General features: G+C 41.1%; 1 protein-coding gene across 3 annotated transcripts in view; it reads right to left on the minus strand.

The window, feature by feature from the left end:
- Positions 1–19701, minus strand: part of MYZAP (myocardial zonula adherens protein) — a 188397-nt gene that overhangs the window by 124028 nt on the left and 44668 nt on the right. Inside the window, exons 12-15 of one of the 3 annotated variants that reach the window (XM_051629014.1) lie at positions 19601–19701; positions 9800–10495; positions 8950–9172; positions 5262–8078 (exon numbers count right to left, since the gene is read on the minus strand). In XM_051629014.1, coding sequence (XP_051484974.1) covers positions 7941–8078; positions 8950–9172; positions 9800–10495; positions 19601–19701 — 1158 coding nt within the window. In that variant the 3' untranslated portion in view covers positions 5262–7940. Of the gene's footprint in view, positions 1–5261; positions 8079–8949; positions 9173–9799; positions 10496–13682; positions 18169–19600 lie in introns of those variants that run through there. The other 2 variants (XM_051629011.1, XM_051629012.1) reach the window with 2 other exon arrangements.

Below are 19701 nucleotides of genomic sequence, written 5' to 3' on the forward strand. Positions count from 1 at the left end.
TGTGGGAAAGCATAAATTAAACTGAAAGTGGTAATGAATCCTGAATACTCTTCAGAACAAGCCCTCGGTTTGTCCAGGGTCCCTGGCAACAAGAGTACAGATTGTCTTAACATAATAATTTTTTTTTTAAAGCATGAATGTAGTCATGCAAATAACTCCACAACCTCAAAGACATGATTCGTTCCTTCTGAAGTAAGTGATTTTGCAGTTATAAGCCCTCACTTGAGGCTTTTCTAAGGAATATAAAAGTTGCACCAAAATTGAGAACACTTTTACTAGCCTCACGACAGTGGTAATACCAGGATCAGATCTGGACTGCAGCCAGACTTCCAGTCAGTCTTGTAGCTTCACTGCTACCTCTTTTAAATACTTTGCTACATATAAACATCTCCTCACTATCTGTAAGGGATACCACATTCTCAGCACTACCATGTTACCAGAAGTAAAAAAGGGAAAGAATCTTTTAAAATAATCAGAATAACTTTTTAAAATTATTTATAATTTTATTTTCAGCACAACTTAAGTGGTTACCATAGCTGGAATGAATTAGGGTTCACTGCCAGGATTTTCAGAAAAGGTCCTCCCACCCCAGGAAAAGTTCAGTTGCATTCTGCTTTAATGGCTCTTGGCAAGCTTGCAATATTGTTTTTGTACAAACAGAAGTAAATTTGATATAAATAAAAAATGGAACTTTGTGTGAATGAAGCAAACATCAAATTCCTTAATCTTCAAAAGAAATTCTATCCCTGAATAATTAACTATGATATATTTATAAAACTAGAATAATTGAAAACAGAATTCTAAGTTGATTCATGTGGACTGAGCTGAAATATTTATTATTCCAAGTCCAGAAGATCTGTCTGGGTTTTGTCACTGGAAATGTCTAAACTCAGTGTCCAGATGTTTATTTAAGTTGCTCCCACATAGTTCTAGTGTCAATTACCAGGGGTTATCAGAGAGCATCACTGTGTATCTTCCTTGACTAATATTCTCATTTCTTCTGCATCTTTGATGTTTTCTTTCATTAAAATTCCTGGCTCATAGCCACAAAAATCTGCCATGCAGGCAAAAAAATGGTCTGCAGACATGACATATGATGATACCCAATGTCTGTGCAAGGATAATATTTATCATCAGCTATCATTTAAGCAGTACTATAATCAGTACAATGCCAATTCAAAGCAGCTCAGAGAAATACATGTGAAACCAGGGAATAAGAACTTCTAACCAAAATGAAATATCTTGGGTTACTAAAGAAAATATTATTGCATACAATGAAGAATTTGAGAATCTGTGTTGGCATTGGTTTTTTCCCCTTTCAGGAGAAAGCAGGGGGAAAGTCAATGACAAAGTAATTTCACACAATTACAAATGGAGTGGATGGATCTGTAACTCTGGAAACCACAATTACATTGAGACTTTTATAGTAACCAGGAGACAACACAGGCCACTCATAACAGGAACTTAAACAGAAAGAGCTTATCACACAGTCTATGAAGACTTCCCACACTCAAATAGCTGGCTAACAGCTCATTCATAGATATACATTTATTTTTTTATATATACTGAAAAAATTATTTTTAAAGATTTTTAAGAAAACAGAAGAAAATCAATGCTAATTCAGTATAAACAGAAGCAGAGGCAGAGATCTAAAACGGGTGGAGAAAACAGTGCCAATGCCACTTCATGTGCTCCCTTCAGTCCCCGATACACCGGGTTCCTTTCTTGGGGAGGAGTGTTACTGATTTTCCTTCAGGTCAATCACTAGAGACAGACACCTTGCAGCTTCAATGGATAATGGTCTAAATGCCTTGGAAATGTAAAACTCACAGATTATGTAACTTACTTCTTCCAGTTTGGGAAGGTCTATGCACCTACCAGACAAAGCCAGCAGCTAAGCCTTCAGCCATGCCGAGAGCCCTTCTCCCTCACTGAGATCTTCTACAAATGGTGTTCCACCTCAAGACTCAGTTATGATTCTGGGTGTGCAATAAAAAATCCCACAGCTTCCTGCAGAATGGCCAGTTTTGTCACAGGATTTGCGCTCATTGTAGCACAGGCTGCAGGCAGCCTGCATGCAGTGGTGGGGCAGTGCAGGTGATGACTTCAACCCACGGATGGATGCAGGTCACACTGTTACAACCAGGGCTTCCATACTCCCACTGCTGACTGACTGATCTCTGAGTAAATTAAATTTATATGTTACTAGCATCACGCAACAACTGAGAAAACATTTTTTGGAAAAACAAACCCCAACAAACAAACAAAGAAAAACATGGAAATTTTGCAACTGAAACTTCCATTTGGAAGTGTACAGAGAGTCTCTCCTATCAAATGCTCAGCTTCAGAGGCTCAGCAAAACCTTGGACTGCAACTACACACACGTTATATAACCACCTTGATCTCATACTCAACTACATGAATGCCAGCTGTGTGGACAGAGGGAGGAGACATGAATATGTTAATTAAACATTATGGCCCCACTTATCTCCCTCACGACTTTGAGGGGAGATGTGCCCATTTGCACGTGATGCAATTATGGTCCCCAATATCAAACCTGAAAGAAGGGCAATGAGTGTGTCACTTAGTACAAATTCTTACAAATTTCTCTGTCCAGAAATTTCTTGTGTACTTACTGCTGGAGGATACATTCTCTCCTATCTGGATGACTGAAAGTGAAATAGTTCAGTGATTCTAGCAAGCTGAAAATCTATTTTCTTCCCACACACATTTCACTGTACTCATTTCTGTCATCTCCCGACATTCAGTAATTGGTTCACAACTCTTACTCTCAAATTCCCTTGCGCACAGAGATGAAACAGAGCCCATATCCCAGTTCAACAGAGCATTTGCACATAAACATTCCTAGAGGAATCAAGCCCTGACTTCAGAACATGCTTCACCGAATCAAGGGCCAATTTAATAAAATCTTAATAATCAAATGATCAAAACAGTTGCTTTAAACAAGAGATGACTAAATGCCTCTAAAGCTTTGCATACACATGGAATAACATTTACAACATTTACAAAGGAGTCCAGTGGAATTAAGCACTCACATCCCACAAAGAGTCCATGTGAGTGTAGTGTCTGGACTACAGTCAGCTAATATTTGCCTGCCACAGTGTCAGCAGGGAGGCAGCGCTGCGCAAGTGTGAGAATAAAACACAATCATTAGCTTACTGAAAAAGACAAAAATACCACAGCAAAATACATGTTTTTTTTCACACAGCTGTTTTTTCTACTCTCTTCTCCCTCTCCCAGAATGTGGGAGTTCACAATCCAAACCCAAACATTAGGAAACCAGGAAATCTCAGTGGTGATCTCCACACATACCACCCTAAGAGCAGTAGACTTGCAACAAAACATGAACCACAAACTCAAGAAAAATACAGTTCAGTTAACACCTCCCTGGAGCCAGACCACACCATGCAAGACCTACTCCCTGAAAAATCTGCCCTTACAAGACACTTTGGAGAAACAACGCTTGCTTCTCATACTGCTCTGAGAAAGCAGCAAGGCTGGGAAAGCAGAGAAAGTCCACCTTTTCCTACAGCAGAGTCCACGAGGCAGGGCTCCCATTCCCTGTCCTCTTCACACCATTCATTTGATATAAAAGGCCAAGAACACATTGCTATTCCCCTGGCTCAAGGATACTCCTTGCAGGCACTATCTCGATTAAGGCAGATCATGAGCCAGATGCCTCTCAAATTAGGCCAGAAATGTTCTGAATAGGGTCCCACTACGGATCATTTTCACCGGCAAAACCCAGCCTGGTACACAGCTGAGATTACAGCCAGCCTCCCAGATCCCAGGAACTGGCTCTGCAATGGAACTGCACAAAACAACCACCCAGCCAGATCTCCACCTACAACTCGGGCCAGTCAGGTCATACCTCCTCTGCGAGACTGCTAAAGGCTGCCAGCTTGTGGTGTGTCTGTGCTACGGGAATTTTCTGCAAGTTCCCTACAGAAAACCCCAAACTACTGCCCAGGGGCCAGTCGTGGAGCATGAACAGCTTTTACCAGAGCTTCCTGCTCAAGTTTTGATTAATCAGTCTGAGTTTGGATATTCTTTTCCTCAACTCCTGACACTGCACTCCTGTAGCAGGTTCAGAAATTCCACAGCACAGAGCCACGGTTTTCAAGTCTTCTCGATGTGCAGGCCCCGTTTCCTCCATACAGGAACTTGCAGCTCACTGCCACTGACTTGTGTTTGATCCCATGGCCCTTGGAAGCAGTCCACTACCCATCAGATGGAAAACTACTGCTAGAACTGCTAACCTCTTAGCTAGGTCTAGCTCTAAAATCCAGAAAATATTAGTATTTTCTATCCTCTTACAAATGCCCCAAAATCATTAAGTACAGCAGCATGTAGGTCTTTCTTCTTTCAAATGTTATTTCCCAAATACTTAACATAATTTTTTAGGTTGCTAAATCCTCACCCAGCTGGCAAACCAGATTGCATGTGCTCTCCCTCAAGAAAGGCTACAGCTGTGAACAGAAACTCTAATAGAGGGCTTTCCTTCTGTGCAGGCTGGGGAGCAGGTATTCCTAATCATGCAGAAATCAAGGGACTACAGCTGTGCAGAGCCCTGCCTCACCCTCTGTAGCTCAAAGCACACACCATATAAGCTCTGACTCAGCCATCATTCAGACCTATACAATTGCCCAGCTTTAGGTCTTATAGATATTCTCTCATCCATTTGCACTTCCAAGTTTTCTTTCTCTATATAGCAAATGTTTCCTGACTTCATCTCCAGTGTTTTCCATGTGGAGCACTGATACAAAAGGTTCCAGTTCTCCCAAAACTTGACAGCAAACTTTACATGGTTAAAACAAACCATTATTCACGTAAGGAACATCAGAAATATAGTTTCAATTCTTTATTTTCTATTGGGTTAAGAGCCCACTCAAATAAAATAGCCCACTCCCAAAAGAGAGCAAGCTCCGTAGCAACCAGAGTATGTTTTGAAATGTTCTGGGCCTGGAGAACAGTGAAATACACAACAGCACCACAATGCTTTATCAGAAACTTAATTCAGTACAACTAAACCATTCCAAGATTCATTGTCTTTAAAAAACTTCTGGACTGCATATTCTTCTTCACACAGGACACTCTTTATACCCAGCTCTTTGCTTTCTTACCACTCCCAAAATCTTAATTCAAAGTACATACCTGTTCTTAGAACCCAGGACCACCAACCCCCCATGGAAGCTTCCAGATTTTGCAAAAATCCTTTAGCAATAACTTAAAATTCATACCTTAAGCTTAGCTTTGTCTCCACAGAACACTCTCTTCCACCAGAGCCCCCCAGCACTGATCTGAACAGCTGCTAATCATGTAACAAGTAACACACTTCACCTGTTACTGCAACGACTTTTTTTCTTAAAGGTGAAGCTTGCCCAGTCAGGGGATCCACTTTAGCCAAGTCCCAGTATGCTGAATGCTATCAAAATACAGATTAAAAATCTGCCTCTGCTTCACAAAGTTTGTAGAGCAAAAGTAAGCCTTAAAAGTACAAAGAAAGAGCATAATTTTAGTTACATAGGCAATTGGTCAGCAGAAACCTCTCTTGAGCTAGATTTCAGTTATCTAGAAAAAAAAAATCTGAACTGTGTAGCTTTGTGTATATTCCTTCAGCACAGAAAAGCTGCAAAAACTGTAAAGGTGGGAGAGCACTGTCAGTACAGGGACAAGGGTGATGATGTTAATGAGGGGGAGAGTGCAGACAGGCCTGGAAGTGGCAACTTGTGCTTCATGCAGCAGCAAAAGGAAAGCCAATACATTTCTGAGGCTTCTTATCTGGATGCAGTACAACAGACTGGAATAATGGGAGGACTGGTGATTAGACTCTGCTGGATGAGCAGGTGGGAGCAGGGACAGTGGTGATCTGAGAGAAGAACTGCACCCACAAGAGAAGAGCACTCCCCTGGCATCAGAGCCACATGCTGAAGGAAAACACCTAGGGCAGAAATATCACAACTGAGCAATCAGATGGGTCATCAACATGGATACTGGGGGATGAATGTGAATGACTGAAAATATACCAAAAATAGTACTGACAAAGGCAAGTGATGGTGAGAAGCTTGCAGGAGAACATACACAAAAAAAATAAAACTCTCAGACCTAAGTGATAAAAAGGAGGCTATAAGGCCTGAAGTGGCAAACACCTGCAACAGTCTGAAAATAAAACAAGAAATAAAGAAAGCTTCAGTATGAAGGCAGCTACAGCAAACACACACACATTCAGGTCTCTGCAAGATATTCGAGTGAGGGAGGTATGTAGAAGGTGCCCAGGTGCACAGCTGGTATTTAGGTGAAGTTCAGTGAAAGCAAGGCAAGATAGTGGCAGAAGTTAAATGCAGATATAGGGAGTGATATGTCATGTGAAAAGGAATGGATGGTGCAGGGGTGCAAAATATGGATTTGCTTTAGTGGCAGGAGATAAGTTTTATGAGGAAAAGGGTAGAACAGAGAGCTGCTGAGAAGCCAATGAACAGTGAGAACAAGAAACCTGAAAGGACACAGGAAAGAGGCATCACAGACAAGCAAGAGATGACCTTGTAAAAAAAAATACCACCTACTAGCTTAGCAGCAGTTCCACTTGTTGAGCTGCATTGCCAAGGTATGGACTGTGTCCCAGGGACTGCCTGGGAGAGCTTTTGGAGCATCTGAGAGAGATTTACTGCCTGTAGTAGAGTGCTGTATGCACTCCAGAGGAGACAGACACTATCACCCCCCATTTCCAGATGGCAGCATGAAGCTTTTTGAATGACTTGCATCTGGAGCACCCTCAGCTTCCAGAGACACCATTCCTGCAGGAACACATAGACATCCAGGGAGAGCCTTGCACACACAGCTGCTGCAGTGGCTCAGAACACAGGTGCTGCCAGACTATACAAGGAATCTCTGAGGTTTGTTTTTAGAATCAAACTCATACTAGGGCTGGAACAGCCTACTCAACAGTGGAGTATCAATGTGAAATACTTCTCAGGTGTGTCCCTTATCTTTCAAGATTCCTACTGAAAAGCAGAAAATGTTATTGTAAGGAAGATTGTTTTAATCTTCAAAGGACAAACAGAATGGCAAAATACACAGGACATCTTCTCCAAGAAAAGCAGAGGGTATTTTACAGTATCAAACTATGAAAAAATAGTATTCCAAAGTGTGAAAGCAGTGTACAAAAATATGGAAAAACACCAAGACCTTTAATAAAAATATTGAAGTCTTCACATTAACTTGATCTCTTGATGTGCTTTGCAGTAATCACCAAAAATGAAACGGCAGAGTCCCTTAAAGCCCAAACAGAAGTTGAGTTACAAACTAACTTGAAATTCTTAACTTGTTTACAATATAAGGACAGAAAGTGTTATTTTAAGTTGTGGGCACAGAAGGAAGTTCTCATGTGGTAAGAGCCTAACTTGAAGCCTAAACATCACATATTTATTGTGACTGTCCAGGTGTGTATTTTCACCGTATGGTAAAAGCAAAATAATCTTAAATATATAAAATAAATATCTCACATTTTTACAAGGCAAGAGCTTTTGCACATGCAAGCAGGTCACAGGCACCTTGCTTGCTTTATTGTCATGCCCTTTGCAATCACATTTCTGCACAAAAAAACCCTCTTGTAGATGACTCATCACAGCCTGAAAAAGTGCATTTAAAGAGCTCACTTTGCTGTAGCTGAAAACTATGGGTTTTCCACAAGGATTAACTGACCCAGGTGCTCAAAAAGCAGTCCCCAGATAACACTACGGTTACCACTTAATAAAACTGACATTTATGAAGTTTATGCTGAGCCCTTCCTGTAGCTGTGATGTTAACATTTTAAGAAAAAACTGACTAGACTGAGCATTTTCAATATCCATGTTTGGGCTTTAAGAAGTACTGCATAAAAACCAGTTACGTGGCTCATCCTCAGACATCTCTTCTTGAACTCAGTCCTCTGCTGAAAAATAATCTTCATCTCTCACTTCTCTGTATTGCATTGAGGCCTCCCCCTCTGGTTCAAACCTGAGCATTTTTATATTCAATCTCTCTGCAAGCTTCTGTGCTGCAAGCTTGGCTTGCATTTCCTATACAAAAGAAAAAAAACAGAACACAACAGAAAAAACAAACAGAACACAAGATATAAAAAGTGTTAGTTTGTCCTTTTTATCCTGGTCATTAAAATACTAACATACTAAGTATAAACTTGACTTGATGATATTAGTAATTCCAGTGTGGGCTTCATTAGAAGTTTTAATAACTAGCAAAACAAATTCAGGTTTATTTTCACACTTTGACATGGCTGTGCTGTTAATATTTTAAGACCGTTTCCTAAGAGTTGAAATTCCCCATGGGGCAGTCCTCACCTGTGATGCAGTAACACTCATGTCAGCTTTAACACAACAAAATGAGTCCACATCAGAGAGCAATGCTTGTCATTCAGCAACCTCAGCCAAAATGCCTTCATTTTCCAAACAAATTAGTTCCCTTAAAGTGCCAAGATGACTAAACTAGCAAATGCTTTTAAAATAATAAGCAGCAATAAACAGTTGAATGATAGTGTCTCATTTAAACATTAGCTTGACACTACCAGTCAAAATCAAAACCCATTACAACAGAATTTTAAGAACCTCAGGACTCTTTACAAACTAACAAGCAAGGTATAGATTTAAATTTTGAGTCAGAGGTGAAGTGAGTGCAATGAGGGTCAGCACATCCACACACAAAGTTAACACTAGGTTTTGTTCCATGCAGAAATAACAGTTTCAAAAAGGATTAATACATTGCTTAATCATACAATGAAAAGAATCAAGTACAAGAAAAAGTGCTTTTCCTCAAAGTCTGTCCCATCTCAATTTAATAAACAAATTTATCAGTATCAAAAGATCCCTTTATACTTTTTTTTAGGAGTGATCCCCATTACATAATTACTTTTCAGACCACATCTTAAATTCCTACCTCATAAGCTTCTTTTTGCTGTATCTGAATTGCTATAGACTCCTCTATGGGCAACAGCTTGGCAGGGGCGTGGTGAAGGGGTGGCAGCCGAGCTGCTGTGATGTCATTCAAATGTTTCTTATCTCTGAGTCTTCTTTCTTCAGTAGTAATTGGAGAGCCAAGGCCCCCAGGTGACTGACTGGATGAGGAGCCATGGGATGATCCACTTTGCTCTCCTGATACTCTGGAAAAAATAAAACACAAAGCCTGTGACCCAGATTTGGAGTACAAGGTTGCACAATTTCAGTTCCAAATCTTGTTATTTTCAAAATGTAAAATTCAGAAATCTAAAGTGTTATGACAACAGAAAGAAATATAAAATAAGCAGCACTCATAGAAAGATTTCTCTGCAGAGGGACAGTATCACAAGTTACTCCTGACAGTGAACAACAAAGGTAATTGATGAGCAAACACCAAATAGCAATGCTCTGGGAGTCACACAAAGTATAAACTGCTACTGCTTCCAGTACAGACAAGGTGAGTTGTCATTTCCCTAGAGCTGCAGGAAAAGCAAAAGGCTACTTGCTATTAAAGTTCTAGAATCTGTCTACGAGAAAGTTTTGCCAATTATTTACTAGTTTTGTAGCTTAAGCTATGAGACTCTCTGAAGGTTCATGGCAATTGTTTCACCACTCACCACTGAGATCCTGTGGCACTTAATGCTGAAGGGCCAACATATTAATCCCATGTCATATGACTTGGAATCTCTTGAACCACAAGCAAATAAACCCACCATGCTTGTTCCACACCATTTCTGATTTTATAAAAGTCTATTATTTCACAAAAGGGTTTTCTATTCCATAATACTTACATATTTGTTTTAAATTTGCTTTTTTTAATGACTGGGTTCTTGGCTCTAGACTCCAGAACTTCAATATAATGTGGTGTCTTGGGGTACAGGCTTCCAAAGATATTGCCCTTATGTTTAGCCACATGCTGCTCTTTTTCCAATACTTTTCCACTATTATCCCCATCTACAATTGTAACCTTTTGAAAGGCCTCAACCAGCGTGTCTTTACTGTTGTCCAAAGCAGCTGTACTTTCTGTGCCACCCTCAGTACTGCTCTGAGATACCTGCTGATCATTTCTCAGATGGCTGCTCATAGCTGACTTGGACGTGACTCCACAAAACAGATTCTGATCTTTTGTTACAGTCTTCACTTCATCCTCTTTCCTCCGAGTCCGTTGACTTTCCAGGGCTGTATTTGGGTGTTCTTGCTCAATACATTCTGCCTCCTGCCTTTGGGAGGAAATCTCTGAAACTTCTTTCATGTTAGAGTTTTCATTTAAGGCTGAGGAACCTTCACGGTTTAGTGTGTCCGTGTTTAGGATAACTTGCTGTTTACTTGTACTAATCTCCTCCTGTTTCACCTGAAACTCCAGCCGGACAGCAGATAACAGCTCAGCTGTTCTTGCTAATTCTTCCTCTTGTAAAATGGCAACTCTCAGTTTTTCAGCAAAATCAGAGATCTTCTTACCCTTATCTGGAAGCCTAGCAATGAATTTCCTAAGACAAAAATAAATAACATGATTCAACAGAGTGCCAACAATCCTACTGCAATCTGATACACAGAACTGCTGTATTAGCGTGATTAACGTGGCAGGCTTCTCCTCCTAACGTTAAGTTCCCTATTTCCATACTAGACTCCTGACAAGGGGAAGGTGCGTTCATCAGCAGCCCTGATGCTGCGGGCAGCGCCGCCTGCAAACACCGCCCCGCGCTTCCACCAAGGCGGAACGTGCAGGTTTTTCTGCCCACGCTGCCGCCAGTACCTGCAGCTGCTCCCGCGGGGGCACCGCGCAGCCCGGGGCGTTTGAGCGGTGTCCCGCGGCCGCGGCCCTGGCAGCCCCGACGGGCGCCCCGGCCGCGCAGCCCCGGGGAGGCCGCGGAGGGCCCGAACGGCGCGGGACGCGCGGACCCGCCTCTCTCACCTGTCTGCCAGCAGCCGCTCCTGCCGCCGCAGCATCTCCCGCAGCTCCGGGAGGCTCCGGCCCCGCAGCCCGCCCGCCGCCGCCATCCCGCCCCGCCCCGCCCGACACCGGGGCCGCCGCCCGGGCCCGGCACCACCGGCGCCGCTTCCGCAGCTGCTCGGGGGCCGCCATCTTACCGGAAGCGACGGCAAGCGGCGGGGCCCGGCCGGCTCGGAAGGCGAAGCCGGGCGGTGGCAAAGCGCGGGGGGAATCCCGCACGCGGCGGGCGGGGCGGGCGTTCATGCAGGGAGGCCGCGTGTCTGAGCAGCTTTTAGCAGCGTCTAGTTGTCTGTTTAGGACTCGAGGCTTCATTTCCAGAGACGCACGTGCTTTTTAACGTGTTTACGCACGACACAGAGGCGGGATAACGCCACCCGCGCCGTGGCACAGCCCGCCTGCCCGGCAGCTGCGCGCCCATCGGCAGCCGCTCCTGAAGTTGATCCCAGAGGGGGTTTCTGGATCCAAGTCATAGCCAAGAGGCACATTCCTCACAGATGGGTAGAACAGCTGTTTTATGAGCAGGATGACGGGAAGGCCCAGCCCAGAGGGACCGGAGGAGGAAGCGTTTCAGAGCGGCTGCCCGCGCTTTGTTTGCTCAGCTGGAAGGGGAACGGGAAGGGCCCGGGCCGGGGGAAATGAGGTTCATCCAGCAGGCAGCTGCCCGTGGAAAAAGCTACCACGATTAGGGTGAGAAAAGCCAAGTTAAGTGGCTCGTTGAAGAGGTTTCACTGTCTGTTGTGCACAGCCTGGATCATCTCCTGTGAAAAAACCCCTCAGGGAGCTTTCCCAAAGAGTTTGGGGAGAAAGAAAATCACTGGGAGTTTCTCTGCCCAGGAGATCACGGAGTGTTGCAGGACACAAGCCCTCCGAGTTGCTGACTCCAGTGCAGGCTTCAGTTATGCCACCTATGAAACCTTCCTGTGCCCTGCAAGAGAACACAGCCTTGCTTTTTAGCCTCTTTTCCTAGTTCAGGCTGGGGAAAGCAGGAAGGCTGGGCACAGAAACAGAGCCCTGGTGCTGCCCGGATGGAAAGGAGCATCCAGAAGGAACGACTGCATTAAACAGCTGCTCTGCACTTACATGATGATGGTTCATCTCAGTTCAACTGCTGTAATTACATGTACAGAAAAGTAACAGTACTCACAGCAGGTTTCAGTTTATGTGCTATAAACTACATTAACACAGAAAGGTAGAGAAAAAAAATTAATAAAGTCCTAATAGCATGACTGCTGGGAATCACAACTGATCATTCTGCAGCCACACTGGGAACACCGTTCAGCAGGTCTGTATTTCTCTGAGGTCATTGGGAAGGAATATTGTTCATCTTTACAGTTCAGGGGTGTCAAGTTTTGGAATACCATAGTCTGCTTACAGGTGGCACACAGTTCCAGAATTATGAACAAATAGCTGAAATTTGGAAGGTGCTTCAAATCTATTGTTTATGGAGAGATGGGCAGCACCTAGATACAATGCAATCTAGACAGTATTAGTTTAGATACAAATGGAAAGGAAAAAAGAGATTTAAGCTTTCTCAGTCAAGGAGCAGTAGTATGGGGCACTTGTGGGACTGAGGAAAATTATATACTTAGGCACTGCTTGCCCTGGGGCAAAACGCAGGAGTGTAGGAAAATCCTCACTAGCCACACTCTGAACATGAGCCACCACCATCCAGCAACAGGTCCTGCAAGTTTAGTCCTAAGACTTTGCTTTTGCTTCTCTTGGGAGACTGATACACTGTCATTATTTGCAGTGCACAGTCATATTTGTATTGTTTTCCTCAGAGTGTGCTTGGCCTTTTTGATTAGAGGCTTTATTTTTAATCACTTTCTTGAATATTTTGATCAGCATTCATGTGAGCAAAGTATGTAAGAAGATTTTTAAATCATTTCTTGCATAATTAGGCTTTCCTGTGTTTCTCACTTAGGACATTATCTCAAGAGCTATTATTAGATACAGTTTTCAGTCAGTCTATTTTCTGACACTATATATCTAGCATTAAATATAATTTATTCTGGAATTAGTATGCAATTCAGTATTATTTCTACAAGAAAATTAAATTATTAGAATGACAATGAAGAAGAAAATCAGGTATACTAACAAAAAATAATGAGCTGCATTAAAAGAACACCCCAAAATAAGTGAAAAATTATTGTGAATATTTGGAATTAAAATGAAGCATTTTAGTATAATAATAAAAAAAAATTAAATCAGCATGATGCACCTGTGTAATACTTCACTTTATTTTTCTCATTTAAAGAAAGTAACTCCTCCCTTAACCTTATTTCTCTAAAAAAAAACCCCAACACCTTAATAGCAACCATTTATATGCTTATACCTGTCAAGACACTGTTTTGCCATCAGATTATTGTAGCCTGCCTACACACCACACACCCCTTTACAGAATATAGTTATGCCATATTTGTCGACTTCTATGTATTTTCTCTTTCATTCACCAGGTCTCTGTTCTTTTGAAAGCTTTCACATACCTTAAGTTGTAGATGGCTCCTATCACCTTGTTTTCCTGTGTTTCTTCCATGTTCTTGTGCTTGAGGTAGGACTGGAGGGGCCTTAACTCATCAGATTTCTTCAGCACGTTTCTTCTTTTATGCATGCAAATAGCTCCAGGTGCTGAATGGGAATGAAATAAAATATAAGTGGAATGAAACTCTCAGCATCTACATTCCCATTCTGTGGAGCAGTGATTCGCTGTTCAGAATTACAGACTTAGCAACGTGGAGAGAACTTACTTCTTACCTATTTGTTTATCTGCCCATGTCTTAAAAGTCTTCAGATGTCGAAACAAGGATTTCAAGCCTCTCTGAAAAGCACTGGTACCCAACTCTCAGATTCCTATGCTGGAGGTTTAGCACTGAGCACTGCTGATCTCAGCAAGATTTTATGAGGTCCTTTTGGCAAGCTGTACTGATTACACATACAGGGGAAGCATGACTCAACTAAAAACCTTCACATTCTTCAGCTGAGCACTGCAAACCAGTAACACTGATCGTCATCTCTGGATGACCTCTTCTCATTTAATTGACATGTAGATTGCTTCACTGTGATAGTCCTGAAGATAAATCTTTATTAGTGAGTGGATATAAACTGTAAAAAAAAGATGGGCCGTGGTCATCCCAATTTCATCATGCTGAAGCCTGGAGAGCATCATCTCAGATGTATCCAGATGTTATCTGTGGGATCTGAAGTTGTTAAGTACTTCTGCAAGAGCTGCAGTGCCCAAGTTCTTGTTTATCCTGTGCAAGTCAATAGTTCTTTATTTCATAAAAGAGTTAATGTACTTCTGTTACTTGGCTTTGAGAAGAGTCTTTAGTTTTTAGCAAGGGAGTGTCTTCCTGTTCTCAAGAGCCCCTCTGCCAAAGGAAACACTGACAGGAACATCCAGGCTCCAGAGGAACTGCCTTTGTTTTCATACATCTTTTGAACAAACAAGACTGTGTAGAGTAAGAGTTTACAAGGTTTTAAGGTAATTTTATTTCTAAACGAATGTTGACATATCAGAATAGAAAGTTTTAATACAATATTTATTGCAATTTATCCTTTTCAAGTCCTACATACAGGATGTATTAAAAGCATACAATGTAAACAGCATTATTTATACAGCATATATGAAAACTGTATCCCAAAATACTTTCCAGAGCATCTGGAATAAACCATGAAAGAATACTTATCATGTCATGGTACAAATGTACTCATACAATTGACTTGTATTTAATGCACTTCCTGGGACCTATCTATATAGCTTTTATTGCTGTTTACAGAAATTGTACTAATTTCTAATGTTATAGTACTAATTAACCCCATCTCAAATTGACAGAATTTATACTGAACTGTTACAGTCTTTTCAGTCACATTTGTTATTATATGTGCTAATTTACATTGCTGCTGATTTGGCTGGAAGGCTCTACATTTTTGTGTAACACAATTACAGAAATACTGTTCCTCCCCTGTTCTTCACAAATTTAGACCAGTAGCCCAATCAAATGATGGTCATCCATCTCACTGCATGTCAAAATACTCTTAAAATACAGCATAGACTTAAATCCTTCCTTGGTTTAGAAAAAATGCCAGATTTTATCACATAACGAGGACAGAATTTACACATAAAACTTTTACAGGAAAAAATTCAACACCTTGCTGCTGTCTTGGTAAAGCCTTGAGCAGAGAATCATCATTTTGCAAGTCTCAGAGTTAAAACAACTTGCAGTTATTTTCAGAGGAGATCCTCTGGAATATATTAAAAGTAGATGGAACTTCCTTTTGAGTCTGTGTCAAAACAGCAGTTTGATACTTCATCCTGCCCTGTCCTACCATTCACTGAGCACCTCACAGTCATCAGGTTCTGTTTTCTGAATTCTGGCCAAAAGCAGACAGAGGGATAAAGTATTTTTGCTCATTTAAACTTGCCAGTTAATGTCTTTTACAGCAACGTCCATTTCCTTTTATCTATAAATGCCACCTTCTTCCATTCATCTGAAGTATGCAGGTAGAATTGTATTCCTGAAATACAGCAGGTCTATTCAGACAGAAAAAACGCAAAAAGGCATTATGTAATGACTGAAAGCTGCATCATTATTGGACATTAATATGGCCAGTTGGGTTTCACTCTTAGTGTTTTCTCTTAAATAGCTGATAATGTCCAAATACTTGCTGTTATCAGCCACTAGAGGGGGATACCATTACACAAGTACAAAGCTTATCCCTGCAATTCGGGTTGCATCCTTACCCATCATCTTTTGGATTCATCCACATACACTTCCAGTTTAAATGTGTTCTCTTTTAGAGTGTCACTTCATGATCTCAGTTGTTCATAGCCATAATTAATTTTGTTACTGATCAAATTAACTGTTATTTGGGAACTTCCTTCAGCAAACTCAAGTCTCCCAAGTTCACTCAAGCATCAAAACTTCATTCAAACACAAATGCCCCATGCACGGTCAAGATTCAGCTTCTCCATGTGTCACCTGTGTCTGTGTCTTTGGTCTTCAGGTACAAGACAATTCCTCTGCTCTGTCTAATGAGAGGGAGCTTTGTCTGAGGACTGTTTTGATAGGAAGCAGATTTCATTGTCAGGGACAGTCTCTTCAAACCCTTTCCTGCTCTAGAGGTTGGGCACCTCTCCCCTGTGAGAAGGTTATTGAAGCAAATGTGTGGTATTAAGCCTCTTTATTAATGTGACAGCTGGAAGCTTTTCTTTGCCCTTTTTCGTATCTATGAGATCTTTTGCACAGCCTCCTCACATGCAAAACAAACCATTTCCCTTTAGAGTTATTAAAACTAACTTCACACCTTTTTTAATTATTATTTTTAAAAGAAACATTGAGCAGCTGTTAATATTTGTGACTTCTATACCAGTGAAGATTACAGATTTTCTTCACACAGTAGATAATTTACCTTTTTGTCATTGGTTTTGATGGCAATTATTTCTTGACTTTTGTGCATAATACAATCCATAATACTGTGTTTGACTTTTTAGAAAGAATTACCTTTTTAAGTACTCGGTAGTTGAACAGGTCATGAGGAAAAAAATAGCTCATGTGCAAATAAAGCATGATCTGAGAACAAAAGCTGGAGAACCTTGAGCTTCCCATTTTATTTTGTATATCCTCTGATTATGATTGTATATGCTTGATTATATCAAGCAATTTATGTTCCTGCAAGATACCTGCACCACATCAAAACATCCTTCAATCCATCCTCCAATCCAGGCTTCCTTATTTAGTAGTTAAACAGCACAGCTACAGAATAAACAAAGTTCTCTATCAAATTCAGAAACCCATTAAATAATCCAGGAATGCAATCTGGATCATGAGGTCAATATTATTATTTTAAATACAACTCTACTGAGTATACTTCATTTCAACAGACAGTACTGAATTTAAGAACTTATATTAGACTTGCAATCACTTTGTGAAGCCCTGTGGCAAGGTGAGTACCTGCTGGGACTGACATTCAATGCAAGAACAGTATTAATCATAGAAAATACAAGTTGCTTTCTTTAGCAGTTACTGTGATTAAAAAAAAATGCCCTTCATTCATGTTAGTAGAACTACAAGAAAATATTCATAAATCATGTTAGTTCACTAAGACTGGGAGATCAAAACAAGATATAAAAAAATACCATATATATATTTAAATAAGTTCAGTACTAGATGCAGTCATTCCTACTGGTATGTTGAAGTCAGGGATAACATTTTAAGTGCTTTGGAAAAAACAGAGTCCTCAAAATCCTTTTTCAGGATTGCTATTGCTGTAGGAATTGTAGGGACTGCTGCAGGTTGCTGTTGACAAAATTCTGTTTAATGAAAATTCCTTCCTCTGATGGAAAAGTAAATTTTGAAAAGTGACAGGGATTTTACTGCACAATTACTTTTGAATTTATCACCAATAGTCTCTCTGTCCCATGACTGAGGAAACACAAAGCAGTGCCTCATTCCAACAAAGCAAAGTCCATTATAATCTGCTCTATCACTTACTGTTTTGAGCAACAGACATGACATCATCTGCATGTGTTGAGGGAACGGTTTGAAACAGCACAGTTTCCTCTCCCTCCCAGCAAGCTGGTTACGAGGTAACTTTTTCCAGGTGAACAGAACCCTCAGCCATCCCAGGTCTCTATGATGGGTGTGAAGAGCCCTTGCACCCTGCACACAGACTAAGGGGGAACTTCCAGACTAACGCCCTCTGCCAGCATTGTTTCTGATACTGCTTCTAGTAGTGTTGAAAATAAAATATATTAGAGCTTCATTGTACAAACAGAATTACAACACAATTGAAGAAAAAATAAAACAACTGTACAGCTATAAAACTCCTTCTTTACAGGCATCTGAAATAACACATTGCACTGGACAGCTTCTAAAGAAGCAATATTGACTGCTGTTTGACTCACCCCGCTTCTTCTGTATCCCCCTCACAGTTCATGTCAGTAGCAACTTCAGATAGGAAGTTACTAAAAAGCTGCTTTCAGCATAAATGTAGCAAGACACTGTGCTGCTGTTCTTCTCTATGACTTCAAAAAAATGTATCTAATCAAGCTGCAAAGGTGCAAGATGTTTGCTCATATTTAGAAAGCATGTTGACTTGAATGCTCAGGATGTACTGTTCTTTGTGCTAAATTCCAACACTCTCTTGAACGGGGTGTATGTCCTCACCGGCCTTGCGCTTTCAGGAGACCTTCTGTTCTCAGTACTTGGGCTGTTGAGGAGACAAGAAGCTCACAGAGTTAATGTCAGAGTATCAGACAGCTGGGCTGGAAATGCCACAGCACTGAACTTGTGCCTTGTTATTGACATTGATATTATTATTGATAAACTATTCACTGTCTTCGATATGTTCCATATTTATTTTCTATTATGCTGCAAAGAATATTTGCTAAAAACACGGCAGAACTTTAGAAGTTTACATGCAGGTAATATGCATGCAGTTTACATCCAGTTCATACTGGAATGTCCAGCCATATGCAACAATAAAGACAATTTAAGAACACAATTTATTGTGAAAAGTAAGTCCATAAAATCTAAACTGCATAGAGGTAAATTTCTGCATAGAGATAAATCTCAAAAAAAGGAAAAAATATCAGATAAGTAGAGGCTGTCGTAACACAGAGAGAGGCCCCAGAAAGGACAATGAAGATAGCTTTGGGCTGGCACCCTGAGTGAAAAACATTGGTTTTGAGGTTTCAAAACTCATGACATGAAAATATGCTCTAGGCTGAACAACTGAATTAGTGTATTTTTAAATTGGGAAGGAAGTTTTAGTTTGCATTGCAGCTTGCTGATTTCACATACTAATTTACATTCCTCAAACAAAATGATTCAGTTTGCAGGGCAGTCAAGATGAACAAGTTTACTTGTTGTTAGTGGAAGTAATATGCAGTGATCCTCCTTACCTTACTGGTTTGGTTTCTGTTTTGCCCTTCCCTGTGGTGACTTGGGGTGGGGGGAGATTCAAGTCCATAGCCTTGCTGCCAGGGCTCAGTGCAAGTCAATTGCAGCGTTCAGGGCAGAGGAAGAGGAGGAGGAGAAGGGGAGGCATGATACCTGCATCATCTTTACAAAGGCAGGCTATGGAGCCACTGGCCACCACAGATCAGAGACAGCCCTTCCAGTGCAGAAGTGGTAAAGTTACTGTGCTCTTTACTTGGCAATCTTCCACCTAGGGTTATGTTTATCTCCAGAAATCGCTGCAGCCCTAACCTGTCACGGTGGGTGTTACCTGCCCTTTAACACAGTGCTGCATGAAGCAGCAGCCAGCCCTGCCCAGCCTCAGGGCAGAGCTGTCCCTTGTCCTCTGCTGTGCCACGAGCAGACACATTTCATCAACATTTCCCATATTTCACAAAGTCAGATCTCTCGACTTCTAGCTTTATGACCTGCTTAAATCACATTACTGGAAACAGTTACTCCCCAGGGGTTTGCAAAATGTTTGCCTTTTTTTTTTTTTTTTTTTAAATCCTACTCCCTAAGGCATTGAAGTACACTCACTACACCTAGTAGATGTGCTCTTTGAAACTTGCAAATCTCCACAATCCATTCGAACAGTGAATTAGCCCAATGGTTTACTAATACAGCACCAATAAGGGACATCATGAAGCAGCTTCCTATGAACAAGCAGAATTAGTAAATACCTGTATGGAAGATCACATCCTACACCAGCATCTCTGGTTTCTATATTGGTCTTTGGTTGGTTTTCCATTAAGAAGTCCAATTTATCTTGTAATTCTTTATT

The sequence above is a fragment of the Apus apus genome, chromosome 10 (assembly GCF_020740795.1).
Source record: "Apus apus isolate bApuApu2 chromosome 10, bApuApu2.pri.cur, whole genome shotgun sequence".
In the NCBI taxonomy this organism is placed as follows: Eukaryota; Metazoa; Chordata; class Aves; order Apodiformes; family Apodidae; genus Apus; species Apus apus.